This window comes from Paroedura picta, chromosome 3 (assembly GCF_049243985.1).
Source record: "Paroedura picta isolate Pp20150507F chromosome 3, Ppicta_v3.0, whole genome shotgun sequence".
NCBI lineage: Eukaryota > Metazoa > Chordata > Lepidosauria > Squamata > Gekkonidae > Paroedura > Paroedura picta.
In genome coordinates, this window is record NC_135371.1 from 16606675 (window position 1) to 16630767 (window position 24093).

Genomic DNA, 24093 nt, shown 5'->3' on the forward strand with positions numbered 1-24093 from the left:
ATCCGACCCATCGCGACCCCATGGACAATGATCCTCCAGGCCTTCCTGTCCTCTACCATTCCCCGGAGTCCATTTAAGTTTGCACCGACTGCTTCAGTGACTCCATCCAGCCACCTGTCGTCCCCTTCTTCTTTTGCCCTCGATCGCTCCCAGCATTAGGCTCTTCTCCAAGAAGTCCTTCCTTCTCATGAGGTAGCCAAAGTATTTGAGTTTCATCTTCAGGATCTGGCCTTCTAAGGAGCAGTTAGGGCTGACCTCCTCTAGGACTGACCGGTTTGTTCGCCTTACAGTCCAAGGGACTCGCAAGAGTCTTCTCCTGCACCAGAGTTCAAAAGCCTCAATTCTTTGACGCTCGGTCTTCCTTATGGTCCAACTTTCGCAGCCATACATTGCAACTGGGAAGACCATAGCCTTGACTAAACGCAATTTTGTTGGCAGGGTGATGTCTCTGCTTTTTAGGATGCTGTCTAGATTTGCCATAGCTTTCCTCCCCAGGAGCAAGCGACTTTTAATTTCTTTGCTGCAGTCCCCATCCGCAGTGAAACAAAGGATACTGGCAGAGATTAATTCACTTTACAGAGGCAGAGTAGGCAGAGCTTCTTAATCTGTAAATCTCTATGGTAGGCGTATATTTATGGCCCCGCTTTAGCTTAGTGGTTTTAACTCTGAATTGCATCTACCCATCCAAGGCCTACAAACTGAGTATGTGCTTGAAAGATTGGATTATGGGCTAAATTTACATCCTTTGTGAGGGAGGGGAGGCTACGGGCAATTCTGTCAGACTTCTGCCCTTCCGGTGGGTTAGGAGTAACAGCACTAGACAGCAAAGACAAACGACTCCAATCTTATCTCTCACTCTCTTTTAGTCACTTAACGCTTCTAGAGAGCCCCCCCCCCACAAAAAAAAGGATAAATGGGTGTAAATGAGGTGGAGTGTTACTTGAAGTGTAATGATTCTTGGAGCTGGCAATACTCAAGCTGGAAGAGTCAAGCGCTGATTTTTTTAACTCCAGTAGAGAACAACTGATGATACTCCCAATAAACCTATCAAATTACAGTGGGAAACTGTAGGTCTCATGTTAGGGGGAACAGGCAACCACAAAAAATCCAGTGGACAACACATGGGTTTCAAACCTTTATTTGCAGGACAGACAGCCTGACATCTGTGCGTGGGACATAATAAATAATAATAATAATATTAAATAAGAAAAATAAATAATTGGGAGTCACACAAGGGTAGGGAACACACAGAACACACTCTGGCCAGTTACCTTTATGTGCAACCGGAAACATCAAGTCACTCAAACTAGCCCAAATCAGCAAGAGGTTCAAGCTTGAACAGACACATTAGGCCTTTGGGGGCCAAGGATGAACACAATTCACAGAGCACACCGCTGTGCCTCCTCCAGTGTAATGCAAATCCCAGACATTCTGGGGAGCCAAACACCATGCAGCCACTGCCCATGCGTTTACCTGGAGTGTCTTCTGGTTCTTGGATGAGAGGTTTTTGCAATCCAGTGACATCACATTTCCCAGTGCATAGACAGTCCTGACTGATGGCTTCTGGAAACCATACAGAAACCCTACATTCTTAGATACTGGGCTTTGCTAGTAGCTATACCACAGGGAGCGGGGGAAGCAGCTCCTCCAGGACCCACACAGATCGGAACACACATTCAAAACAAGATGGCGAGGTCCTAATTCGGAATGAACAGTCCAATAGGGGCTCTATTGGGGGCTCCACCTCCAGGCACTGGAGATGTACTAAATGGGACACGGCCTTTAGAAGAAGAAGAAGAAGAAGAGTTGGTTCTTATATGCCGCTTTTCCCTACCCGAAGGAGGCTCAAAGCGGCTTACAATCGCCTTCCCATTCCTCTCCCCACAACAGACACCCTGTGGGGTGGGTGAGGCTGAGAGAGCCCTGATATCACTGCTCAGTCAGAACAGTTTTATCAGTGCCGTGATGAGCTCAAGGTCACCCAGCTGGTTGCATGTGGGGGAGTGCAGAATCGAACCTGGCATGCCAGATTAGAAGTCCGCACTCCTAACCACTACACCAAACTGGCTGATTCCTGTTACTCTTAACAGAGACTTCAGACAGGCTAGTGAACTGTTAAGTGGCAGCATCTCCTGAATCCAGGGCACATCTGAAAGAGCAAAAAAAGATTCAAGAAACAGGCTACTGACTTTTACAATATCCTATCCGAAGAGGGTATACTGGAATTGTTTTCTCCAGATGAAACTAGGAGCAAGACTGCCACAAGGCTGCATTCCTAAACTCAATGAAAATAAGTTGCCCTGAAATTGTTTAGGACCGGGGTGACTATTTTACTATTATTATATTATTAAAGGTGCCAGAGATCTCCTCATCTGGGAGAGACGTGCAGTGGCCAGAAGCCTTTCAAACTTCGTGGACCCTTACTATAAAACACACTGCTAACACTAAGGCAGGCCTGTGCGACTTGCGACTCGCCAAGCTGAATGCAGTCTGTGAGGGTCTGTGAATGTAGTCCGTGAGCACCTCTGTTGCTGTGACTTGCTGGAGACTACAAAAACTGCAGGGATGTAGGGTTGCAAATCTGGCTTGGGAGATTCCTGGAGGTTTGAGAATTGTGGTGGTGGTATCTGGGGATGGGAGGTAGGATACAATTCCACTGAGTTGATCCCCCAAAGCTGCCATTTTCTCCAAGGGAACTGATCCCACTCTGCCAGAAATCGGGGCGTGATCCTAGATGCTTCCCTCTCTATGGAGGCACAGGTCACAAGAGTAGCATGGTGGGCGTTCTTCCACCTGCACCAAGCCAAACTACTAGCGCCCTACTGGGCCCTGGAACACCTAGCCACAGTTATCCATGCGGTGGTTACCTTTAAACTGGACTTCTGCAACTCAGGGTATGTGGGCCATCCCTGCTTCAGAAGCTATAACTGGTTCAGAATGCAGCACCTTGGAGGGTCCACATCCAGCCTGTGCTCCAACAGCAGCAATGGTTACCAGTTGAATCCCAAATTACTTTTAAGGTCATAGGCGGTTTGGGTCCAGTGTACCCGAGAGACCGCCTCTTTGCCTATGTCCCCCAAAGAGCACTACGCTTGGCCAATGCCAACCAGCTAGTGACCCCTGGCCTCAAGGAAGCACATTTGGCCTCAACCAGGGCCAGGTCGTTCTCAGTCCTGGCCCCCACCTGGTAGAATGAGCTCCCAGAAGAGATTTGGGCCCTGACAGAGACACCACAGTTCTGCAGGGCCTGCAAAAGGGAGCTCTTCTGCCAGGCATTTGGTCGAGGCCAGTGCCAACATCTATTGGGCTCCCAGAACTTCCTCCCATTCAGAAATGCTCACTTGATGGGCTGTTACTCAAAACAAATGTTCATTGTTGCCTATGTTGAATTATAATTATTGTTGACAATGCCACATTATCAACGACTCATGTTCTTTGTAAACCGCCCTGAGCCACAAGGGAGAGCGGAATATAAATCAAAATAAGTAAGATAAATAAAATCTCTTTAGTCATGAGATCAGTTGTAATTCCAGAAGACCTCCAGGGCCCAGTTGTGGGTTGGCAACCCTATGCAGGGATATACATCTACAGCACTTGCTAGATCCCATTATATGGCTACCAGACTGCTTTTGCTTTGGTGAGTCACAGATTGTACAGGCCACTGCTAAGGCAATTGGTCAAGAACCCCAATACCAGGCATGCGTGGGTTGCTAACTCATTCCTCGGAATGGGAGTTCGACAGCTAAAACAAACTGACTCAACACGCGACAATCAACATTTCACACCAACAGCCTCTTTCGTCCTTTAAGAGTCCTTCCGCAAAGGGAGGGCGACAACCACCCTGCTTAATAACCTTCGGGAGAGCTCTGGACACAACGAGCAACAGCTGCCCCTGGCGGGAACACCAAACACCCATCACCAAAAATGCCAACGTAACGCTTCTTCCTCTAATTCAGAAGCTACCAGGGGTCAGGAGAAAAGTCACGTCGCATAGGAATAGAGCAGAGGGAAGACTTCCGTTTTCTCAGCAGGACTGGCAGACTCCCTTCCTTCCAAACTGCACATCTCAGAGAAGAGCATGACTGAGCAAGGAGCAAATATATCAAAGGCTTTCTGGGCAAGAAAGAAAGAAAGAAAGAAAGAAAGAAAGAAAGAAAGAAAGAAAGAAAGAAAGAAAGAAAGAAAGAAAGAAAGAAAGAAAGAAAGAAAGAAAGAAAGAAAGAAAGAAAGAAAGAAAAGGAAAAGACCCTACAGAAAAGGGGCCTCGCTGGATCACACCAACAATCTATCTTGTTCAGCATCCTGTTTCACACCGTGACCAACCACCGCTAACCTTGGAGGGCTAACAAACAGAGCAGAGGGACCCAGGCTCTCGACCAGCCTTTCGACAACAACACAAGCTTACACCAAACTGAGCACACAAATCAAGTCACTGGAGTGAAAACCTAAAAAAAAAATACAGCACACCAGCTGTTATTGCACTCTTGAAACACTTCCCTTTTTTCCCTGATAATTAACACAACAAGAAAAGGCCTCAGGACCACGCCCGACCCTGAGAAACGTTCTCCATGGTGAACATTAGATACCACCTGGTATGACTTGAATACCTTCAGTCCCTGCATCTCCCACAACACAGACATCGGCCACCATGTAGCTGAGACAGTGGCCTGAGCATGTAGGGGTTAAGAACTAGAGCTCTACTCTCTCTGATGTCACAGGCTGATGTCACTTGCTAAGGTGGGACCTTCCTACCATCAGAGAGCTCTCCGTTTGCTTGCTCATAGGAGGGGAGACTTGTGATGGCGGACAAAGGTAGCAGGTACCAGGGGTGCAGCTACAAAGGAGAACAAAAAGAACTGCATTCCAGTGGAACAAATGGTCCAGGATGAAGGAAAGTTAAAATCCTGAAGGCTGGCTGATTTGTACATGCCACTCATTCAGTGAAGCCAACCATGAAATAAAAGGCTTAGATGCCAATCGTCCCCAAGAAAGCGGACAGCTGCCACTTCCCCTCACCCTTGTCTGATGACTGGTTGGCCCTTCAGGCCCCGCACACCTATCCGGGCAGTCCTTGCCTCTCCCTGTGTAGTCAGAAATTCAAGGCTGGAGCACCGCTTGCAAACCCTGCAGGATGCGTGGGGACAGGGAACGGTAAGAGATTACAGGGCTAGAACGGGCTAGTGCAAAAAAATGTCTCTTCCAAGTCAATGAAGGGGCATCTCCAAGCACTACAGCTCTACATGTACGTCGCTGTAGGATTTGTCCACTGTCCACTCGCTTTGGTCCTCGTCCCCACTGTTTATGTATCGAGCCATCTCCTGTTGGAACTGGAGCTGCCGTCGCTTGTTGGGATCCACGTTGATCCAGTTGTTGGCAATCCACTTAGTTCCTTCGGTGACCAAGCAGCCTCCGTGCAAGGAATATTCATCCAGGTCTCCAACCCAGCCTGCGGGAAGATAGAAGCCCATGAAAGCCTGCACAGAAAACCCCAGCATCTCTACAACACACACCTTGATTGGTTCAGTTCAGTTCAAATTTTATTACATTCGTTCAGACCAAGCTGTATGAAGTTAATACATAAAAGACCAAAGAATAGGGTCATTTGATATAACGCAATTTAAAACGGATCATAAATTAGAACTTAAAAGTATGCTACTTTAGAGCAGGGGTAGTCAACCCGTGGTCCTCCAGATGTTCATGGACTACAATTCCCATGAATTTGCTGGCAGGGGCTCATGGGAATTGTAGTCCATGAACTTCTGGAGGACCACGGGTTGACTACCCCTGCTTTAGAGCATCGGATTTTTATGGCGGCAGCACGAAACTCAGCCCCCTGGGGGGACTCATCACTTAGCAGCCTCTTTGCTCGATCTACATCATGATGTTCTGGCAACTTTTTAAGGAGTGGTTCAATCAAGTTGCTACGAATGTCTACGTAAGCAGGGCAGTGGAACAATATATGCTCTCTTGTATCAATTTCGCCAATGCCTCAGTGTAAGGGGAATGTTCTTATAGCGACCCTCTACAAGAGCTGAAGGCAAGAGGGAGCATCTTGTAACTGGGCCCTTGACTGGTTATTAATGTCTGGTCGACTAATCAGGACCGAAATGGAAGTGAAACGCATCCAGGACATGCTGGGCATCCTATGGCTATATTACCTTCCCCGTCTGAGAGGTAGTTGTACCAGAAGACAGCCGTGCCTTGCAGAGGTTTTACACGAAGGTTTCCCTTATCGCAGTGCTTGCGGGTGTCCCGAAGGTCAACGTCATTCTGGATCAAAGACTGAGAAAGAAGGAGGAAAAGGCTAGTTATGTTGGGGATGGTGGATTGCTGGGGACTCCCCATCATGATCTAGACCAGGGACTTGCAACCTTATTATGTATGTGGGCCTCTTTCTAATGTCAAAACACTTCATGGACCCTCCACAAGACAGTCCTTCTACTATTAATATACATGGATTGAGAAAATAAATAATGACAAAAACATCAAAGAGCCCATGCTTAGCACACATATAGATTTGTAGACTCCTTACAATAACTCTGTGATGCCCCCCACCCCTCCCGGGTCCAGGTTGGAAGCCGCTGGTCTAGTCACGTGGAACAGGGATCAACGTGGTAAATTCCACATTTCTCTAATAAAGCAGAGGGGTCTATAGGACCCCACTTTGCCACAAACTGATCATATGGAACTGTTCCGATTCTATTGGTTTCCCTTGGTTCCTCCTACCCCACTTGGTTATCTATGGTTCTTTTTAAGGTTTTACACTCCTCTATAGGCATATCTTTGACATTCTAGGAAACCGACCTCTCTAATTCTCATCTTTAACATAAAAGAAAGCAGCAGCAAAGACCTATTCCAGTTTCTGTGGAAACAGCATCATGTTCAAGTACATACCATCTCTTCGTATGTCCTGTTGTCAGCGATAGGAAAGGTAGTTTCTCCTCCTCCAGTCACGTTGTTTAGGTAGAACAGTACAGTCACATACCTGTAAAAGAAAGGTACCAAGAAGAAGAAGAAGAAGAAGATGTTGGTTCTTATATGCCGCTTTTCTCTACCCGAAGGAGGTCCTCAAAGTGGCTTACAGTCACCTTCTCTTTCCTCTGCAGCAGGTAAGGCTTCTGAAGCCAGGAAATCACTCGGCGCTCCCCTTTACACAGCCAGTCCCCTCCATTCTTCATCGCTTGTTTGAGGGCACTGTACACAGTCTTGAGTACAGAGTTTTCTAGGTGAGTCTAGAGCAGGAGCTACAGGTTCCGGTTTCCCAACCATCTCTACTTGGAATGCCAATTTAACAGTTAATGGAAATGAAGCTATTTCTCTTTCCCCTTTCTGGTCAGTGCGGCTCTTTTCATTCCCAGAGAGACACAGGGGGGCTCTCTCCTGTAACTCCTAATATCGCCTGAAAGCGCCAAGTCACAAATCCAAAAAAACAAGCCTGTACCCTGACCTCTGATAGCCCCATGGACAACCATGATAAGCATTCCCACGTGAATGTTTATTTCTTTAAAGACATTCTGGAATTTCTGTTGCCGACAAACAACATGGAGCAAAGTGGGAACCCAAGAAAAACAGACCCCTCCTTCACAAACCAGACTCACCGGCATGATGTTTCAAATGGAGCGCTTTCGTTGGTGACCAGCTTGGTGTGGCTGCAGGCGGTTTCTGGGAACACGGGTCCGCTGTCCATGTGGGCATGGTAGTGTCCTCCCTGGCTGTACTGCACCACTTGCAAGGGTTCACTGTGCTCCACTATCTCCGGGGGTAGGCGGGTTAAGTGCATCACCCTGAAGGGGAAGAAGCAGAGGCATCCCAACAATGCAACTATACCTGTATATGTCCTTTCCCTCCTCATACTACTGAGATGAATGCAATTATCTTCTCTAGGAAAGCCAAGTCTCCCTCTGCTGGACCACTGAGTGCCTATGGCATACCCACCCGCTAGCCCAACATTAAGGCTGCAGCCAAGCAGACATATAAGCTAAAGAAATGTAAACACATTGAGTTAGACTAATCACAGCAGCCACAAAGCCAATGGCAGTGATACTCAGTGTGGCACCCATGGGTGCCAATGCACTCAACAATGGCTTTCTTGGCAGCTTCAAAATTAACTAACAGCCCTGGCTTTCCTCCACCCTGCTGGAGCTGGAGATGTGTCCGTAGACCCTCAAAGGCATTACCTTTGGGTCTACATAAAATATCCTTTTGGAAATAGTGGCTCCTATTCTAGGAGGAGGCTTGGTTTAAAAGCTTCCGACACGTTGTAACTGCCCTTTGCTATCCAACATTAAAAGGGTCAATGAGGGCTCCATTCCAGTCATGGTTGCATAGTTACTCAGCAAATCTCTCCAGTGCTTAGATGGGAATCTTGAACTCCACGGCAGAAGGCTGGATATAATTCAATGAAATAAAACATGCAGACACACAATGCACACAAAAATTATTATTCAAATGCTTGCTTCTGCTTTTTTCATCCCATCTTAACACACACTCTTAAAATGTCCCTTTCCAAAACCAAAGACATGTCAAGTGTCACCTGACCAACCCAAACAGTGTGCTTTAGAGTTCTTCAGGATTTCTCATCAGTTCATTTTATTTATCGCATTTTGAATATATGACAGATAAGCCATGGTTAAATATTTTAAGTAATAATTTAGATGGGGATATTTCAGGCCATGATGCTAAGGCCACTCTGTAGCTCAAGCAGGATGTACTGCAGATTAGATTAAATCAGGTAGCCTTGGATGGAGAGAATAGCAAGCTTATTCATTTGTTTGTTATCTATCTCAATTTATTCCCCACCACTCTTAGCCAGGCCGGCTCACAGTGGGTTACAATTAAAACCATCAGGTTTCCAATAAAACAATGACACAGAAAATACAACAAATACAAGTAAAAACCAATCAGAATCCCCCCCCCGCCATTTAATTCCTATTCAACTTGGCAAACCTCATACCTAAATCTGTGCCATGGGGGAGTGGTAAGATGCAGAAATACCATAATGCCTCTGGGTTAGTGGTGAGAAATATTGCCTCAGACGACAGGGGCATTCAAAAATAAAGGAATAACCAAAATTAGAAAGCGGGGGGGGTCCATAGATCTTGTTTGCCTTCTGAGATGAAGAAACAATCAGGCATCCTTTGACTAAAACTGATGATTAGATATTTAAGTCAATGAAATCTTGCACTAAATAAAAGCCCTGATTGTGTAGTATGGTAGTGCAGCCATAACAGATAGATTCCCTGTGTTTTGACCCAAAGAGAGAGCTTACCTTTGCCGTATAGAGCGCATGACCTGGTGTGCTCCCTCACCTTGATAGAGCCAGGTGTGTTGGCTATTCCGTACCAGGTCACTCATTTTCACTTTTTGGCTTCCCATGTACTTGTGGAAGTCCCGGATGTTCAGCTGCTTAAACTCCTCCAAACTCAGCACGCCTAGTGAAGGGCAGGAGGGGAAAAATGCAGGCTGTTGATACGGGGCACGTTAGGTAGCATGCAGCTGTTTGCAACCACGCTGCAACATTAGATGCCAAATCAGAGATGTGTCGGCCAGCTTCCTATACCCAAGGGTCTAGCTAAACAGGAAACAAGTATGTCAGTTCCAACACCTGCTGTAGATCCAGCCCTTTTAACAAGTTAGCCACAGCCGCACAGGTGCGTAAGTGATATCCTGAGCAGGGAAAACCTAAATCTAGCTAAAATAAAACTGCATGCATTAACAAACTAAAACAATTAAAAACACAAGGAAACCCAAGTGAAATACTGAAGCCCAGAGCTGACTGCAGCAAAAGGGGAAACAAAAGTACCAAGATGCCCTCTGTTGCTTCTGTAACAGATGTTAGGAGAATCTGCCCCTTGGATTGTATAGCCAAGACAAAAACCCAGGTTCAAAGGGTGACCTCGGGCCAGCTTATCTCTGTCAATTGTGACAAGGATAAAATGAGGGAAGGAGAGCATGGGAAAGGTGACCCATGTCACCATTCGGTCTCTGAAGGAAGACAGGAGAGGGGGCAGTAAAGCGAGTACCCTAAGCCACCCCCCAAGCAATGAACCTACTCCTTTAGGGGAAGTGGAACTCCATCCAAAACAAAAGATACCCCATTCCTTGGGTCAAGCCCTCCCGCACTTTGTTACCACCTCCATTTTGTCAAGATCTCAAAGTACAGTTTGTTATCCCTCGTCGGTTTCCAAAATGCCTCCCGGAATCTGCTCACGGTTTATACAGCCTGTACAGATAAGGGAACTGCAGAAGAACAGCATCCCTGGCCCATGCAGTTCGGATTGTAAAACAAAGTACTTCAGAGGTCAAGAGAGGACAGTAACGACTGTCACTTGTTTCCAGTGTATGCCCCCCCCCTGCACCTACCCCACTGATCAGCTTCAGCCCCCCATTGTTACTTCCCACATCCAGGTTAAGACCTTCCATTTCCATGCTGCCTCGCAGCTAACAATGGCAGGAGCAGCGCCTGAGAAGCAAGGCCACCCCAGACACTGAGGGCACTCAGACCTTAATTGAAACCCTTCAGTTCGCTGCTGTTTTCATTACAGGAGAAGCCACAAACAGTGCATTCTCCCAGGCCTCCCCCCACAGACGTCATGCTCTAAAAGGACGCCGGGGTAAGGGCTCACGCACCGGAATTTGGAGCTGAGCTCTCATTCATGGAAGTGTGGCTTCCCATTCCAGAGCAAGCCCTCTAGTGCTGTTCAGATAACCAGGCAAGCTGGCAAGGAGTGCGTGCCGTTGGCCCTTTAATTAATCCGATTAGGAACCGGAGAGCCGTTCAAGTGATGGCATTCTAATTAGAGCGGGAGAGATCATGGTGGACATCCGGGCCAGCAGGAGATCCGGGAGGCCGACAGAAGGCTTCGAGGCTCTTGGAACCCACTTTGCCTCCAGTGTCCAGTTGAAACGGAGGAGGGGAAGCTGACAGAGGCTTCATCTAACCTACTCCTCAGGGACCAGCGGCAGCAACACAGCAAAAACAGGAGGCTGGGGAAAGTCTCTGTCTGCAGCGGGCATGCCACACAACACAGGCAGTAAAGCAGGAGATGCTCAAGGGAGTTGGAGCCATTGCTGCATCCCAGACGCTTGTTTTGCACGGAAGCGGAACAGAGACACGTTTTGAAAGATTTTGCATAAATGTGTTATGTGAGTTGTTACTGAGCGGATGGTACCCATGATCTCTCAAGGAATGCCTCTGACTTCACAGGAGCTTTTCGGCCTGTGTTGCCAGCCTCATCTCTTTCGTGTGTACACTACTCCTGATCAGCCTGACTGTAAGTGATGCACATGAAACACTGTGAAGAAGTCTTACCAGGCACACCAAGAACATGGGCGGCAAGTGCCGTGTTTTGTGTATCACGGAGAACCCCGCAGGGGTGAACTCAGCAGAGGATCTTGGGATGGCCACAGCAAAGGCCTCCAAGGAAGCCTTTCTGGGAACAATCAGGGAGGGCAAACAGTACAACAGCAAGGAAACCATACCTGGTTAGAAGACAAAGACGGCTTCTCCCGTATTGTCTTTTGCAATCACTGACCATTAACATAATTTGACGCCAACTGCCCCTGTGTCAGTCTGGAACCCTACAGTTCAAATTTCCCCATTTTCCGCCAAACTCCCAGCTTCATGCCTCCAGTTTTGTAATCCTGAATTATAATTCAACCAAGGACTGCCCCTTCCTGAGCCATTGACTCAGTTCTACAGTTTTCTCTGGGTAGGCTGCCCAACTCTCAGGTATTCCCTTATCTTCCGTTGTCATCTTTTGATTCTTGAAAAGAATCCACGTTATGCTGTGGACCAAAAACAGTGTGACCGGCCTTGCTTTAGAGACAATAATGGGAATCTGATTTTGGGTACCGATGGAACTGCAACAGCCTCCCAATAGACGGACACGAGATCCCTCCTTCCATCTGATATCTTGCAGAATAGGACAGGTAATATTTGCTCTCGTTGATCTTTCCCCCTCCTTCTTTTCCAAGTCACAGGTATACCTTTAGTTCAAAGAGCAACTTTTGCTTCAAAATTGATAGCTCTGCTTCATGTTGGGTTGTAGTCACTCTGTTAGGTAGGATGAAGACAGTGTCTGTGCTTTTAATACTGCTAGTATTTCCTGAGGATAAGCCAGCTCCAACTGTTGTATCAAATCCCTCAAGATACTCCGTATTCTTTTTATATCAGGTCATCCTTTTCCTATTGAAAACTTGCTATCCACACCCACCTCTCCAGGTAAAAGATCCCAGGTTTCTGCGCCCTGCACAAACATGCAAACTAATTCACTAAGTTGATGTGAATGTATGTTCACATGTGCTTATGGGGTTGTGGTAACACCTTTTACAATTTGTTCATAAAGCCATCCAGGGAGCTCCTTCCATTTGTGAAGTCTAGTCGTTAGGGGATGGAGCAAGAGTTGTAGCCTGGCCTTTTTCATTGCAGCCTCAGTGCTATACAATTCTCTTCACCTCTGTCTGCAGATTTCAGAAAGGAATGCAAAGCTTTATTTATTTAGTTCCTATAAGATTAATTGAAGAGCCTCTTGTGGCGCAGGGTGGTAAGGCAGCAGCAATGCTGCCTGAAGTTGTCTGTCCATGAGGTTGGGAGTTCAATCCCAGCAGCCGGATCAAGGTTGACTCAGCCTTCCATCCTTCCGAGGTTGGTAAAATGAGTACCCAGCTTGCTGGGGGGCAAACTGTAATGACTGGGGAAGGGAATGGCAAACCACCCTGTATTGGGTCTGCCATGAAAACGCTAGAGGGCGTCACCCCAAGGGTCAGACATAACCTGGTGCTTGCACAGGGGATACCTTTACCTTTTTATAAGATTAATTAGCCTTGTCCTGTAGCTTTTATTCCCAGGCCAAGAAACCTTATTCTAGAATATTAATAATCCATGGAGTGGTAATGATTTTGTAGCATTCAAAATCTGTTACAGCGCCTGAATTGCTTATCTATGCATTACGTCCGTGTGATAATGGTAGATCTCAGCCCTGACTTTCCATGTTTCTCTCATAATGATTTACCTGACAAGACGTTTCTGCACCTGCACAGGCTCAATTTGAGGCTAGTGGCCTAATTGAACTCAGAATAACCCAGACTGAATGTTAGAATTTATAAAGCGACAAAACTAAAATATGTCACTCAGGAGACTTGGGAATACCTCTTCTGGTTCCTCTGGCACAGTTTCCCATTTTGCCAACAGGCTTGGTGAAGCAAAGCACATTTTTTTGATTCTCCTGCTCATTTAAAGCTCAAAATGTACCTAAAATACTCTTAATCAATGTTACTTTATGGTCCAAAATGCCTTAGACTTTCTGAGCAAATTTAGATTCAGTTTTTAAAACCTTCACATAAATTTGTTTCCTTACTATTTTATGGACAGTTCCTATGCTGTGCTCATTTTGGGAGCTTTTTTTTTGTGAACTGCATGAGAATAGGCCAAGCTCATGGGGACAGGGAGTGAACAATGAACGACGCAAAGTATATCAGAAGGTGGCGCTAACTCCATCTCACCATTGCCGTCTGGATCCGCTTTCACCGCAGCATACATCTCCCGGATGCTTTCCGGGGTCATCCACCTGCCATTCCCTAGACGGGTGTGGGTCAGCACCTGAAAGAACAAATGTGTCAGCTTCTGAACATTGGCCATACATCCCTAGAATCTATAGCAATACAAAGGCATGTGTGATTTCTCGAGGATCATGTGGCTGAGCAGCCGACATCCCGATCTCCCAAACCTAATCTGTCATCGGTAGGCAGCAGGGTCTTTCAGAAATACGGCTACAATTTTCAGGGACGTTACTGAGGGCAAACTCAGGCGTTCGCGTTGACTTCTTAACGATCACAGGAAAAAACAATGAATTGTGCGTGTGAGCACAACCATGACATAGGACAACACCGCTAGAACTTTCATATCTCCACAGACACAAAAACTCTGAGTTCAGAGGAGAGTCATTGAGTGATGGGACACAACAATGTAATGTGTGTTAATCAGCCAAATTCAGCAGCACACATGCATCTTCCAGACTTGTTTACTCTAGAGGTAAAAAGCATTGTTGCATGCAAGTAGGGATGTGTGCTTTGGTGTGGTGCGGCGATTACTGAAGCCTGAAGCGGTGCATAGTGCCACCTTGGGCTTCAGTGATCACCGAGGTGGCCAAGCCCCGCCGAAGCACACATCCCTACATGCAAGGTTAAATGCAATGTCCAGCTCTCTGTGAGTACAGTAACCCTAGGAAATGGAACCAGTTTTACTGCAAGGCTCCCAAACCCTACCCTGTAAAGAGCCAGAGATGTAGAAGTTAGCTGTGGACAGCCTATCAGTCCTTCATTTTGAGAGAACTGTTAAAAGACAACAATTACACTTTTGACTCAGGGCCCAACGAAATCACAGCAGGGCAATATTTCTTTCCAGGCTTTTGTCCTATATGAAAGTTGTCCTTGCAGCAGTGCCAATCTATTTGTGTACAGGATTGTGCCTGGATACTCATGATGTTCAATGACCAAAAGTATCTAGGCTCCTATGGGTAAAGATGACCATGGTTTGCACAGACACCCCAGACAGTATATATCAGTTTATTTTCTGAATACCTCCTTGAGCTGCAGCTGTCCATCCTGGTTATGATCTAGGAGATTGAAGATATCCATCTGACTGATATCTATCATTTCCATTGCTTCCTCATAGTCGTCTGTGGGCAGGATCTGGCTTTTCTGTAGCCCTTTCAGCTGCGCCAGATGGATAATTAGTTTACATTCATCCTCAGTCAGAAAGTCTGGAATTTCTGCCAATGGGGAAGAAATATACATTTTATCAAAGATCACCACCAAAAAGAAACACCAAATCAAATTCACTATGTATCCATGAGATGAAAAGTGTGATGCCTTTCCCTTTAATGTCATCCCATCCATTGCCAGGTGATGTCTTTCTGTTACGGCAAGCTGGGCGCAATTAGGCACAGAAGCAGTTCACATAATAAACTTTGCAGACCTTGCACACGAGCAAGAAAGCCAACAAACACCCATCAAGAGTGGAATCTGCAGGGAGATGGGTGACAGAATTACCCCATGAAGGTACGTTCAGTCTCTCAAATGGGATATGCAATGTACCTGGTTACTAGACCTCCCAGGTTACTAGACTGCAAGATGGACTTCATTTCCAGCTTCTACCTCCTCCCAGAAACAAGAATCTTTTATCACTTGACAGAGCTATGAAGGCAAATACCTATTAAAACCCAGCCAACTTGCTTCCCTTCATTGAAGACACTTTATTAATAAGGGAATTCCAAGTCCTTCCAGAGATCAGGTTTAGGCTTTTTATGCATATGCAGAATTTATTTATCTTCAGATTTGTATGCTGCCCTTCCCCAAAGGCTCAGGGGTGACCCAATAATGCTAATTTCATAAAGGAAAAAAAACCCTTTTCACTTGTAATTAATAAGCCTCAAAAAGGAAAAGGCATTACTGAGCAGCTGGATAACTAGTGTCCCTCCATTAATACTTGTTCTAGGCAAGGAAATTCTAAATGTTTGTTCATTTTCAAGCATTTTTTGGCGAGCCAACATTTTGCACGTATCTTTTTCGTTCTTGCGGATAACCGCTAAGACGCACTGTTACAGATAAGCACATTACCCAGGAGCTATTGTGACGGAATCTGAGCCCTGATCTTAACTCAGCACTTTGTCTGCTACCTGACACTGACCACATCTAAAGAACGACATGCACAAAGGCCAGGTTTTATAACTCCTAATAATCTTTAATAATTCAGTTCTCATCTGGCACTGAGCTAGGAAACTCAAAAAGATGCTACCTCCCGTTTCACAGGAAGGAAAAAAAAAAAGGCATCGAAAACTGACAGTGGCCACATGACCCCCTGACAGAGAACACATTTATGATAAGGAGCACAAAATCCTTTCAGGAGGCCTGTCTCCAGGGATTAATCAGTGGCACCAAGGAAACCAACTGTGAGCCAGCCCAATAAGCAACGTCTCCTAAGGCTTTGCAAGACCTACATTCAACTGCATAGAGATGATGGTGGAAGTTTTCACCAACTGCATGAGAATAAAAGCTCTCCCCTCATATCCCAATGGCCCATTTCGTGATGAAATAAGCGATGCACACCACTGTCAACAATTAATTTCCTGTGGCACTGCAGCAAGATTTTTTTTTAAAGTTTGCCGATGACATCCTTTGTGTAAACAACGACCCTCTAGGCTATATGCAAAAGAGCCTATCCAAACTAGAGAAAATCTCTCCCAAAGAGCAAATAATCAGAAGAGGGGGCTGACACGGGTTTGACAACCCAGGAGCCAACTGAGCTAAACAAATGGCACTTAATTAACTTTTGTGTTTTGTGGCAAAGCACTCCCAGAGAGAAGAAAACACTGGTGTTTTCTCAGATAATGAACTAATCCCTGGCCAAAGGGGGACAGGCCTGAGCAATGGTCCCAAACAGTGATTCAATCAAAGCTCCAAACTCCCAAGACACCGGAGAGTGCGTGTTTTGGGGAGGAGAACCACTCAAGCTGATTTGATTGCCCTCATTTTGCCACCTACTAGCTTAAGCCAAAACCTCTGTTGAAATCCAAAACAATGGGGGCTGCTGGCCAAGCAAAACAGTGACACTGCGATACAGAGGTGGGCCCTCTTCTATAATAAACGCTCACCCCCGCCGGGAGACCGTCAGTCTAGATAGCCTTTTGGGGCAGCAGGATTTAACCGGTCACATTATACTGGGGAGGGGCACGTTCAGAGAGACCATGAGAGGAGCGAATCGTCAACATCCCGCCGTGATGAGCACACAACAGCTGCTGGTGCTTTTGGGGTATTTCCTAATCTGGGATTCCCCAGGAGCTTTGGGAAGCTACCGGAGAAGCTCTTCCCAGTGCACAGTGATTCCAAAAAGCATGGCCTTGTGCTATGACATTGGGTACACTGAGATGAGACTCCCCAACCTACTGGACCATGACACCGTGGCTGAGGCTACCCAGCAGTCCGCCAGCTGGTTGCCCTTGCTGGCCAGAGAGTGCCACCCCGATGCCCGGATCTTCCTCTGCTCCCTGTTTGCGCCAATCTGCCTGGACAGGTAAGAGCACTTGCTAGAAATGAGGTCTTTATATACTATCAGTCTTTGCCTTTTCCTCCGATCGCAAATTGCCTTGCACATCCTAAGTACCATGCTGCTAATGTATCTCTGCTTTATATCTGATTTCTACACACTTAAATGAGCTTGGCTTGACACTAGTCTCTAATTAAAAAGATGGATGGACCGTGACTTAGAATCATAGAGTTGGAAGGGGCCACACAGGCCATCTCGTCCAACCTCCTGCTCAACGCAGGATCATCCTACAGCATCATCCGATTTCTCTTCCATGTTTGCGTTAACACCTGGTACAAGTTGTATGAGAGAAGGTCACACACACATGCCTCATGTGTTTAAATGTGTTAAAATGTCTTGGGTCCCTTTTGTTTTCCTAGGCTGCCCTATTCTGTATATGTGTCAGTATAATTCTGTATATGTGTCAGTATAATTCTGTATATGTGTCAGTATAATTTTGCTGCTTGCCATCACAAAGCTCACTAGGAACGTCTCCTTAGTTCAAACCAATAACTTCATTCCAACTTCCATAAACTTTCTGCCTTGTATACCAGCGCTTCAGTCGCCAGTTGAGGCTAGACGCAATTTTCTTTCCTAGTTTTCTCTTCCTATCTTAATGGCACATCCATGCTCAGATGTACCGTTTCTTGCCTTAAGCTAGTGGCTCATCCACACTCGAAAACAAAGGGCACACACCCACTCTGCACCAATTTAGCCATCGCTGGAACGCCAACACATCACTTCACAAGGCAGAAATACATTAGGAAAAACGAGTGTCGCTAATCCAAACCAGAAAGGAGAATTTGTTCAGCCAGTATAACATGTCAAAAGAGTAGACTATATGACCCTGCTGGTAGAGAGTAATGGCTGCAACAGAGCTGGAAAGGTTCGCTTTCTCTGTGAAAGAAAGATACTGTACATGGTCAGTTCAGGCTAAAGATAGTTCAGTGGAATGCCGAAGCATGCCAACAATGTCAGATAGCAGAGGAAGGCTCGAGCCCTGTCTTCTGTGGGGCTTTGCTTCATTCTCTAGCCTACAACACTCTTTGGTCCTTAACATGCAAGGTCCTTAACATGCAAGTCTGCAATGTTTGGTCCTTAACATGCAAGTCTGCTAGCATCTGTTGTAGCTCAAAGTTTACATTGAGCACATTAGGCACACACAAGGAAAGCCGTGTGAATAACTTGTAAGGGGGGGGGGGTTGCACTCTCCTAAAATCCCAGCACAGCCTTTGTTTAGGTAACATACGACACTCTGCTTCTGTTTGGTTAACTTCTTCCAGCCCGAATTTTCGTTCAAAGTAATGTATGTATACAAGTTCACCTTTTTATTCTACTCCCTGGTTGCAGATTCAGACTTTCAAACGCACAGGCCTTCCGTATTTTAATGGGTTTGAAAAGTATCGGGGGGGGGGCAATCTCTCAAACGTACACAGCCACGCAACATACGGTTAACGGTTCACTGAATGTCATATGGGACACTAGATTGCTTTGAAGATACATCCTTGGCTACTCTGAATTCAAAGATCTGACTTGCATAGTTTTTCCCCAATTTGCATCCATAAAAGTCAATTTCTATGTACCAACACATGCTAGCATGACCTAGGAGACAGAATCAAAAGGGGGTGGGGGGTCTGCTTCCAGGCACAAAATCACTGAGCTACCACTTGGGATGCGGCTGACAGGAGGAAGGGTAAAAGGCAAGGGAATGGAGCCACAGGGAAATGTGGCCGGGGGAGCAAGCCATGCAGTGTCTGATGCTGTGTGTGTGTGTGGGGGGGAGAGCTCAGCTTCCACTAACAGGCCTGCTATAGAGATGCAGTAAGATGGAGGTAGGGGAGGGCTGCACCTACCTACACACAACCTGTACAAATGGTTGACTCATTGATAGTACCAGAATGAAAGAGGAGGATTCCACAAGTTTCTATGGGTCAAGCAATTCATTCCAGTTCCTCTCCCCTCAAACCCCATTCACTATTATTCTATTAAGTCATTAACCCAGTTCCAGTCATTGCATGGGGTTGCTCTAACAGTTCTGAAACTGATGTGATGCTCTGCCTCTCTTTTCAGCCTCATCTATCCTTGCCGCAGCCTTTGCGAAGCAGTTAGGAACAGCTGTGCTCCAGTCATGGCTTGCTATGGGTACCCGTGGCCTGAAATCCTGAACTGCAACAAATTTCCTGAAGATCATGAGCTCTGCATCTCTTCCATCACTGCCGAAAGCACTTCAAGCAAGAGAAGTAAGGCACTGAGCTTCTTTGTACACAGTTGTTCCAACAAAAAGTCACGGCATAACTAGACAGAAATTGACAAAGCAACAACGCTGCAGGCGTGTGAGACCACTGGGATCTATGTGTTCTGCTTGGGCTTTTAATGCAGAATAGTTTGGAAGAACCAGTGTTTACCAATAGCATCCTCATATTATGCTACTGCGGGGGTTTGCCAGAGTGAGACAGTAGGAAGCAGGGTGGGTGGGATCTGAGATGTTTGGAAAGGAATGTATGATATCAAAAGAACAGAAGGAAAGTGTAGGTTACGATGTATGACAACCATGTGGGATTATATAAAGTTATATGAAAAAAACCCAGAATGTGTGTCTCTATTTTTAAATAGGAATTGTGTGAATAATAACAGCCAACTGGCTTCCGGTACTAGCCGTTTTCAATGTATCTTCATCAGGTCTGATATCCAATATTAATATCCAAATGGTTTCTTTCAAGGACAAAACCTGCCTTTGTCCCCAAAGCCTTCCTTTGTTCTTAGCTCCAAGGAAGGTTCTGTCCTCGAAAGAAGCTGTTTGGATATGAATACTGGATATCAGTCCTGATGAAGATGTATTGAAAACGGCTAATACCAGAAGCCAGTTGATTGCTGTTGTTTGCACAACTATATTAAAAAAATAGATACAATCTTTTTTCAAGATCAAAACAAAGCTGTTTCTTCTAAAGTAGCAGTTGAAACAGGGAAGGGAAAAAATGTAAAAGTTGTCCAGTTGTGAACTACCTCAAGACTACATAACCTTTTGGGTTTGTACAAATGCTTGCTGGCTCTGTCCATTTGGAAGCAAATTTTTATAGCAAAAAACTAGAAAGATGTTGTTTGACGGCAAGATAAATCAGAAGAAACCCTCTCTAGGGAACAGGCAAAAGTAACTTTCTTCCTCCTGTGCTTCAAATGAAGCAACTATGGTTCTGTTTTCATGTCAGCAACTTCCAAAATGCCTTGGGTTACATTAGTGCCAAGTTACTATAACTTTCTATATGTTCCAGCAGTACCCCAAGCTAGCTGCAGCGACTGTGAACTAGAAGAACCAACCTCAGCCAGAGAGATCTTGGAAAACTTTTGCAACAGTGACTTTGGTAAGTAAGCTATTGCTTCCTGTCCTTCAACCACTCAGCCAAAGAAATGTCTGAAGAGAAGACTTGCATGTGTGCGTGTGAGAACATACTCAAGATGCCACTGTCATTCCCACATGCTCCTTTCTTAAACCTTTAGAGAAAGTGTCACAAATTACAGTGCTGTTCTTGGGAAGTTTCATCACTCTCCTCTGGAGATGTAACATGATGTTACAAAAGCACCACCCACCAAAATTCAACATTAGTCAATAGAGGCCTATCTGGACATTTAATTATGGAAAGGACTGCCAAATGGTTTCTATTAAAACGAGAAGGCAGTACTCTGCTAGAGTCTAAACATATCTCATTGGTACATCCAGTATTTGAAGAGAAAGTATTTGAAGAGAAAGAAAACACTAAGCCAGCATGGAAGCCCCTTTTTAAAAATCAAATTATCTTTCCAAGGGGAAAAAAGGCTTTTTGAAATAAAAAAATAAAATACAGAATTAGACCTACTTTAGGGTATAAAATAGACAGAAATAAAAAGAAGAAAATGTGTTTATTAAAATGCTTTACAGTAGGCTATTTCTGTTACAAGAAATGCACAATTTTCAAGATTCAGATCATAAATAGGCCTGGAAGTATAGACACGGTCCTAAGTACACTAAGGTGACCAGATTTTAACATTGGTAAAGCGGGACACCATTGACCGGGGGGGGGGGGGGGGGAGGTTCTTGATTAAAAAATGGTCTATATGGAGCAACAGAAAGTTTCATAGAACGCATAGAATGCAAAAATAGTATTGTAATATCCCCTATGATGTTGTATGTAAACCGCCCTGAGCCATATGGAAGGGCAGTATAGAAATAAAATAAAATCAAATCAAATAAATAAATAAAATCAGTACAATTTGCCAGGTACCCCCAGATGTCCCTCCAAAAGTGGGACAATCTGGTTACCTTAAAGTACACCCTCCCCTTCTTCCAGAGTATTCTCCATCACTGTATTTTAAAGGCAGCTCGGACAAGGCGGGGAAGGGGAAATGAACTCACACATGTGGGTTCCTTAGCCAATGCTGAATTATTTCCTAAGGTCAAGGGTCCAGTAGAGATTAATTAATTTCCTAAAGTTGATTATGCAGATTGTGAGTAAACAGTGCTCTAATTTCCTACACAAGATTAGAATTCTAGCAGGGAAATCTGTTAATTACCAGATGGATTCTAAATGGCTAGGCCATTGAGATAAAAGGAGATTTCACTGTTTACATTTAACTAGCACTCATTAGAGTCCGCAAACAAATAATATCTGAGGGGGGAAAAGGAAGGTGGGTTATTAATTTGAATCCTCATTCTGTCACTGAACTGTACTGAACGGGTAAAAATAATCTGGCACAAAGGATTTAATTCCTATTTATAATTAGGATTTCTTCATATACAGAAAAAAACAGAATGATACTGTAATTGTGACATGAAGTGCCTGGCAGTTGGACCTACAGGCAGAAGGCTTGCGATGTTAAGAATTTCATAAAGATGCTCCAACATATGTGTTGCTAATATCAGCACATAATTACTCTCCCTAAAATAAAACTTGGTGTTTGCGCTTTTTTTTAAGCAGAAAGATTTACTATACTAGGGAACTGCCTGCCAAGTTGCAACCCATGTTGAACAAAACTGTAGGTTAGTGGATTGTCTGCCCTCTACATCAACAAAATAATTAAGCAAGGAAACAGTAAAAAAGCCTCTTTCAATGACTTTTAGATTTCTCTAATGCTGGGGTTTTTTTTCCAGCTGTGAAAATTAGAATTTCCAGAAAGAACAAGACCTCTGCCATTGCTGACTTTGACCTTGACTCAAAGTTGGAAGTCCTGAAACACGGTCCCCTTCTCAAGACTGAAGCCCACACCAAGCTCAAGCGGTGGCTGGATTTAGATGCCACCTGCGTTCATAACATCATGAGAGGCACGAACACAGGGGTCTACGTGATCACTGGGGAGATCCAGAATACCAAAGGGGTGATGGTGAACAAGGCCTACGCATGGCACAAGAAGAATAGACATCTACAAACTGCTGTGAGGAGGTGGAGACTCTATACATGCCGAACCTGAACTGCTTTCAGTCTTGATGTGAAATCCAACCCAATGAATATTCCTTCCTTCCTTGTATATAGGAGGTGCCAAGGCCTCACGCATATCAGTCTGTGCTGTATATAGTTGCAACAGAGTTAAAATTAATGGATAGCCAAGCAGTAAGCCATGCAACATTGCACTGACAGTGGTTTTCAAATTGTAATCTGGGGAAGTGTGGGATTCCTCAGAAACTTAAGAAAGGTCCCTGAAAGGCAACATGAGTAATCGCAGATGAGCATTCCTACTAAACGTCATCTAGACTTATGTTCCCCTGAAATGTATAGTTGCAAATGAATGTTGGGCTTTTTCACAGGGCATACAGTGTATTCACATAGGACGATAGTCAAGTGATATCTTAAACTCTTGTCCAACTCCCCTAACTACAAACTCTAGAAAATCCCATAGAATCTTCTGCAGGTATTCAACAGCAGAGATGGAGGTCCAGATGCAGGTGGAAACTGTTTCCTAAAGGCAGAAATCCTGAAAAAACTAGAAAATGCTGTGAAAAATCTTCATTTAGAAAGACCATACTCCTCCTAGGGTTGTAAATTTGAATGTATTGGATTCTTTATCCCACTGCAAGGAAAGCTCAATAATTAAGAGACTCTTTGGCTCACTGGGAGGGCAGTACAGAAATCATCAGCAAATAAATAAATTAAAATAAAAAAAACAAAAAAAACCCTTATAGTAATAGGAATGATAATCTCTCAGGTTCACGATAGTTCAACTTTCAGGCTGTTCTATTTGTAACTTTACGCCCCATCCCCCAAGGAAACCCTATTGGGATTTGCAAGTTATAAATACTGTGTATTTAGAAATCCATGACAGTGGTACGTTCCTTGAAAATGCTTGTGCATTAAAGAGTTTTAATAGACAACAAAAATCTTGTCTTGTTAAGAATCCATTGGGTTGTTAATGAACATTCCAACTCCAGAAATGAAACTGTTAACACAACATGGACAACTGGATCTTCTGAGAAGAGATTAAAGAGTCTGTTTTTTTTTGGGGGGGGAGAGATAAGATTGAAAACAGGAAGAAATGTGCATCATTGGCAGGAATAGGGAAAATATGATTGAAGGGAAAAAGAAAGAGGATTCAGGAAACAGAGGAGGTAAGAAACAAGGAATCTGGGAGGCAGAATGTCCAAATTAAAGGCCACAGAATCACAGAATTATAGAGTTGGAAGGGGCCATACAGGCCATCTAGTCCAACCCCTGCTCAACACAGGATCAGCCCAAAGCATCCTAAAGCAATTTCACATTAAAGGTGAAAGAGTAAGCAGACTGACAAAGCAGAGTCTCTGAAGAAATAATTGAAATCAGGAAGATAAGGAATGGTTAAAGAAAGGGATACTGAGAAAGTCTAAGAATGGTATGGGAAGAAAGCTTTGGAAGGTAGGCGACTGTAGACCAGAGGAGGTCAGGTTGATTCTGTGAAGGTTCAAGGGGGAGGCAGGTTACATTGGATGAACAATAAGGTTGTGAGTGTCCTGCATAGTGCAGGGGGTTGGACTAGATGACCCAGGGGGTTCCTTCCAACTCTATGATTCT

At 44.9% G+C, this 24093-nt stretch overlaps 2 protein-coding genes across 3 annotated transcripts in view; one reads left to right on the forward strand and one right to left on the reverse strand.

The window, feature by feature from the left end:
• Positions 1-1122: 1122 nt before the first annotated feature.
• P4HTM (prolyl 4-hydroxylase, transmembrane) overlaps positions 1123-24093 on the reverse strand; it is a 28990-nt gene continuing 6019 nt past the window's right edge. Inside the window, exons 3-9 of the mRNA XM_077324937.1 lie at positions 14581-14771; positions 13504-13600; positions 9269-9431; positions 7599-7784; positions 6895-6985; positions 6159-6282; positions 1123-5446 (exon numbers count right to left, since the gene is read on the reverse strand). Coding sequence (XP_077181052.1) covers positions 5229-5446; positions 6159-6282; positions 6895-6985; positions 7599-7784; positions 9269-9431; positions 13504-13600; positions 14581-14771 — 1070 coding nt within the window. The 3' untranslated portion in view covers positions 1123-5228. The remainder of the gene's footprint in view (positions 5447-6158; positions 6283-6894; positions 6986-7598; positions 7785-9268; positions 9432-13503; positions 13601-14580; positions 14772-24093) is intronic.
• LOC143831704 (secreted frizzled-related protein 5-like) lies at positions 15982-23416 on the forward strand. 2 transcript variants are annotated; one of them, XM_077324935.1, is made up of 4 exons: positions 15982-17071; positions 19154-19323; positions 20353-20442; positions 22206-23416. In XM_077324935.1, the coding sequence occupies exons 1-4, from the start codon at positions 16746-16748 to the stop codon at positions 22520-22522; spliced, it is 903 nt and encodes a 300-aa protein (XP_077181050.1). In that variant the 5' UTR covers positions 15982-16745; the 3' UTR covers positions 22523-23416. The 2 variants fall into 2 exon arrangements, with proteins under 2 accessions (XP_077181050.1, XP_077181051.1); XM_077324936.1 differs by having other exon boundaries at positions 20356-20442.

Coding starts and splice junctions, on each gene's coding strand:
- LOC143831704 (XM_077324935.1), top strand. CDS start 16,746: ATGAGAGGAGCGAATCGTCAACATCCCGCCGTGATGAGCACACAACAG. Junction 17,072..19,153: donor GCGCCAATCTGCCTGGACAG/GTAAGAGCACTT, acceptor CTCTCTTTTCAG/CCTCATCTATCCTTGCCGCA. Junction 19,324..20,352: donor AAGCACTTCAAGCAAGAGAA/GTAAGGCACTGA, acceptor TATATGTTCCAG/CAGTACCCCAAGCTAGCTGC.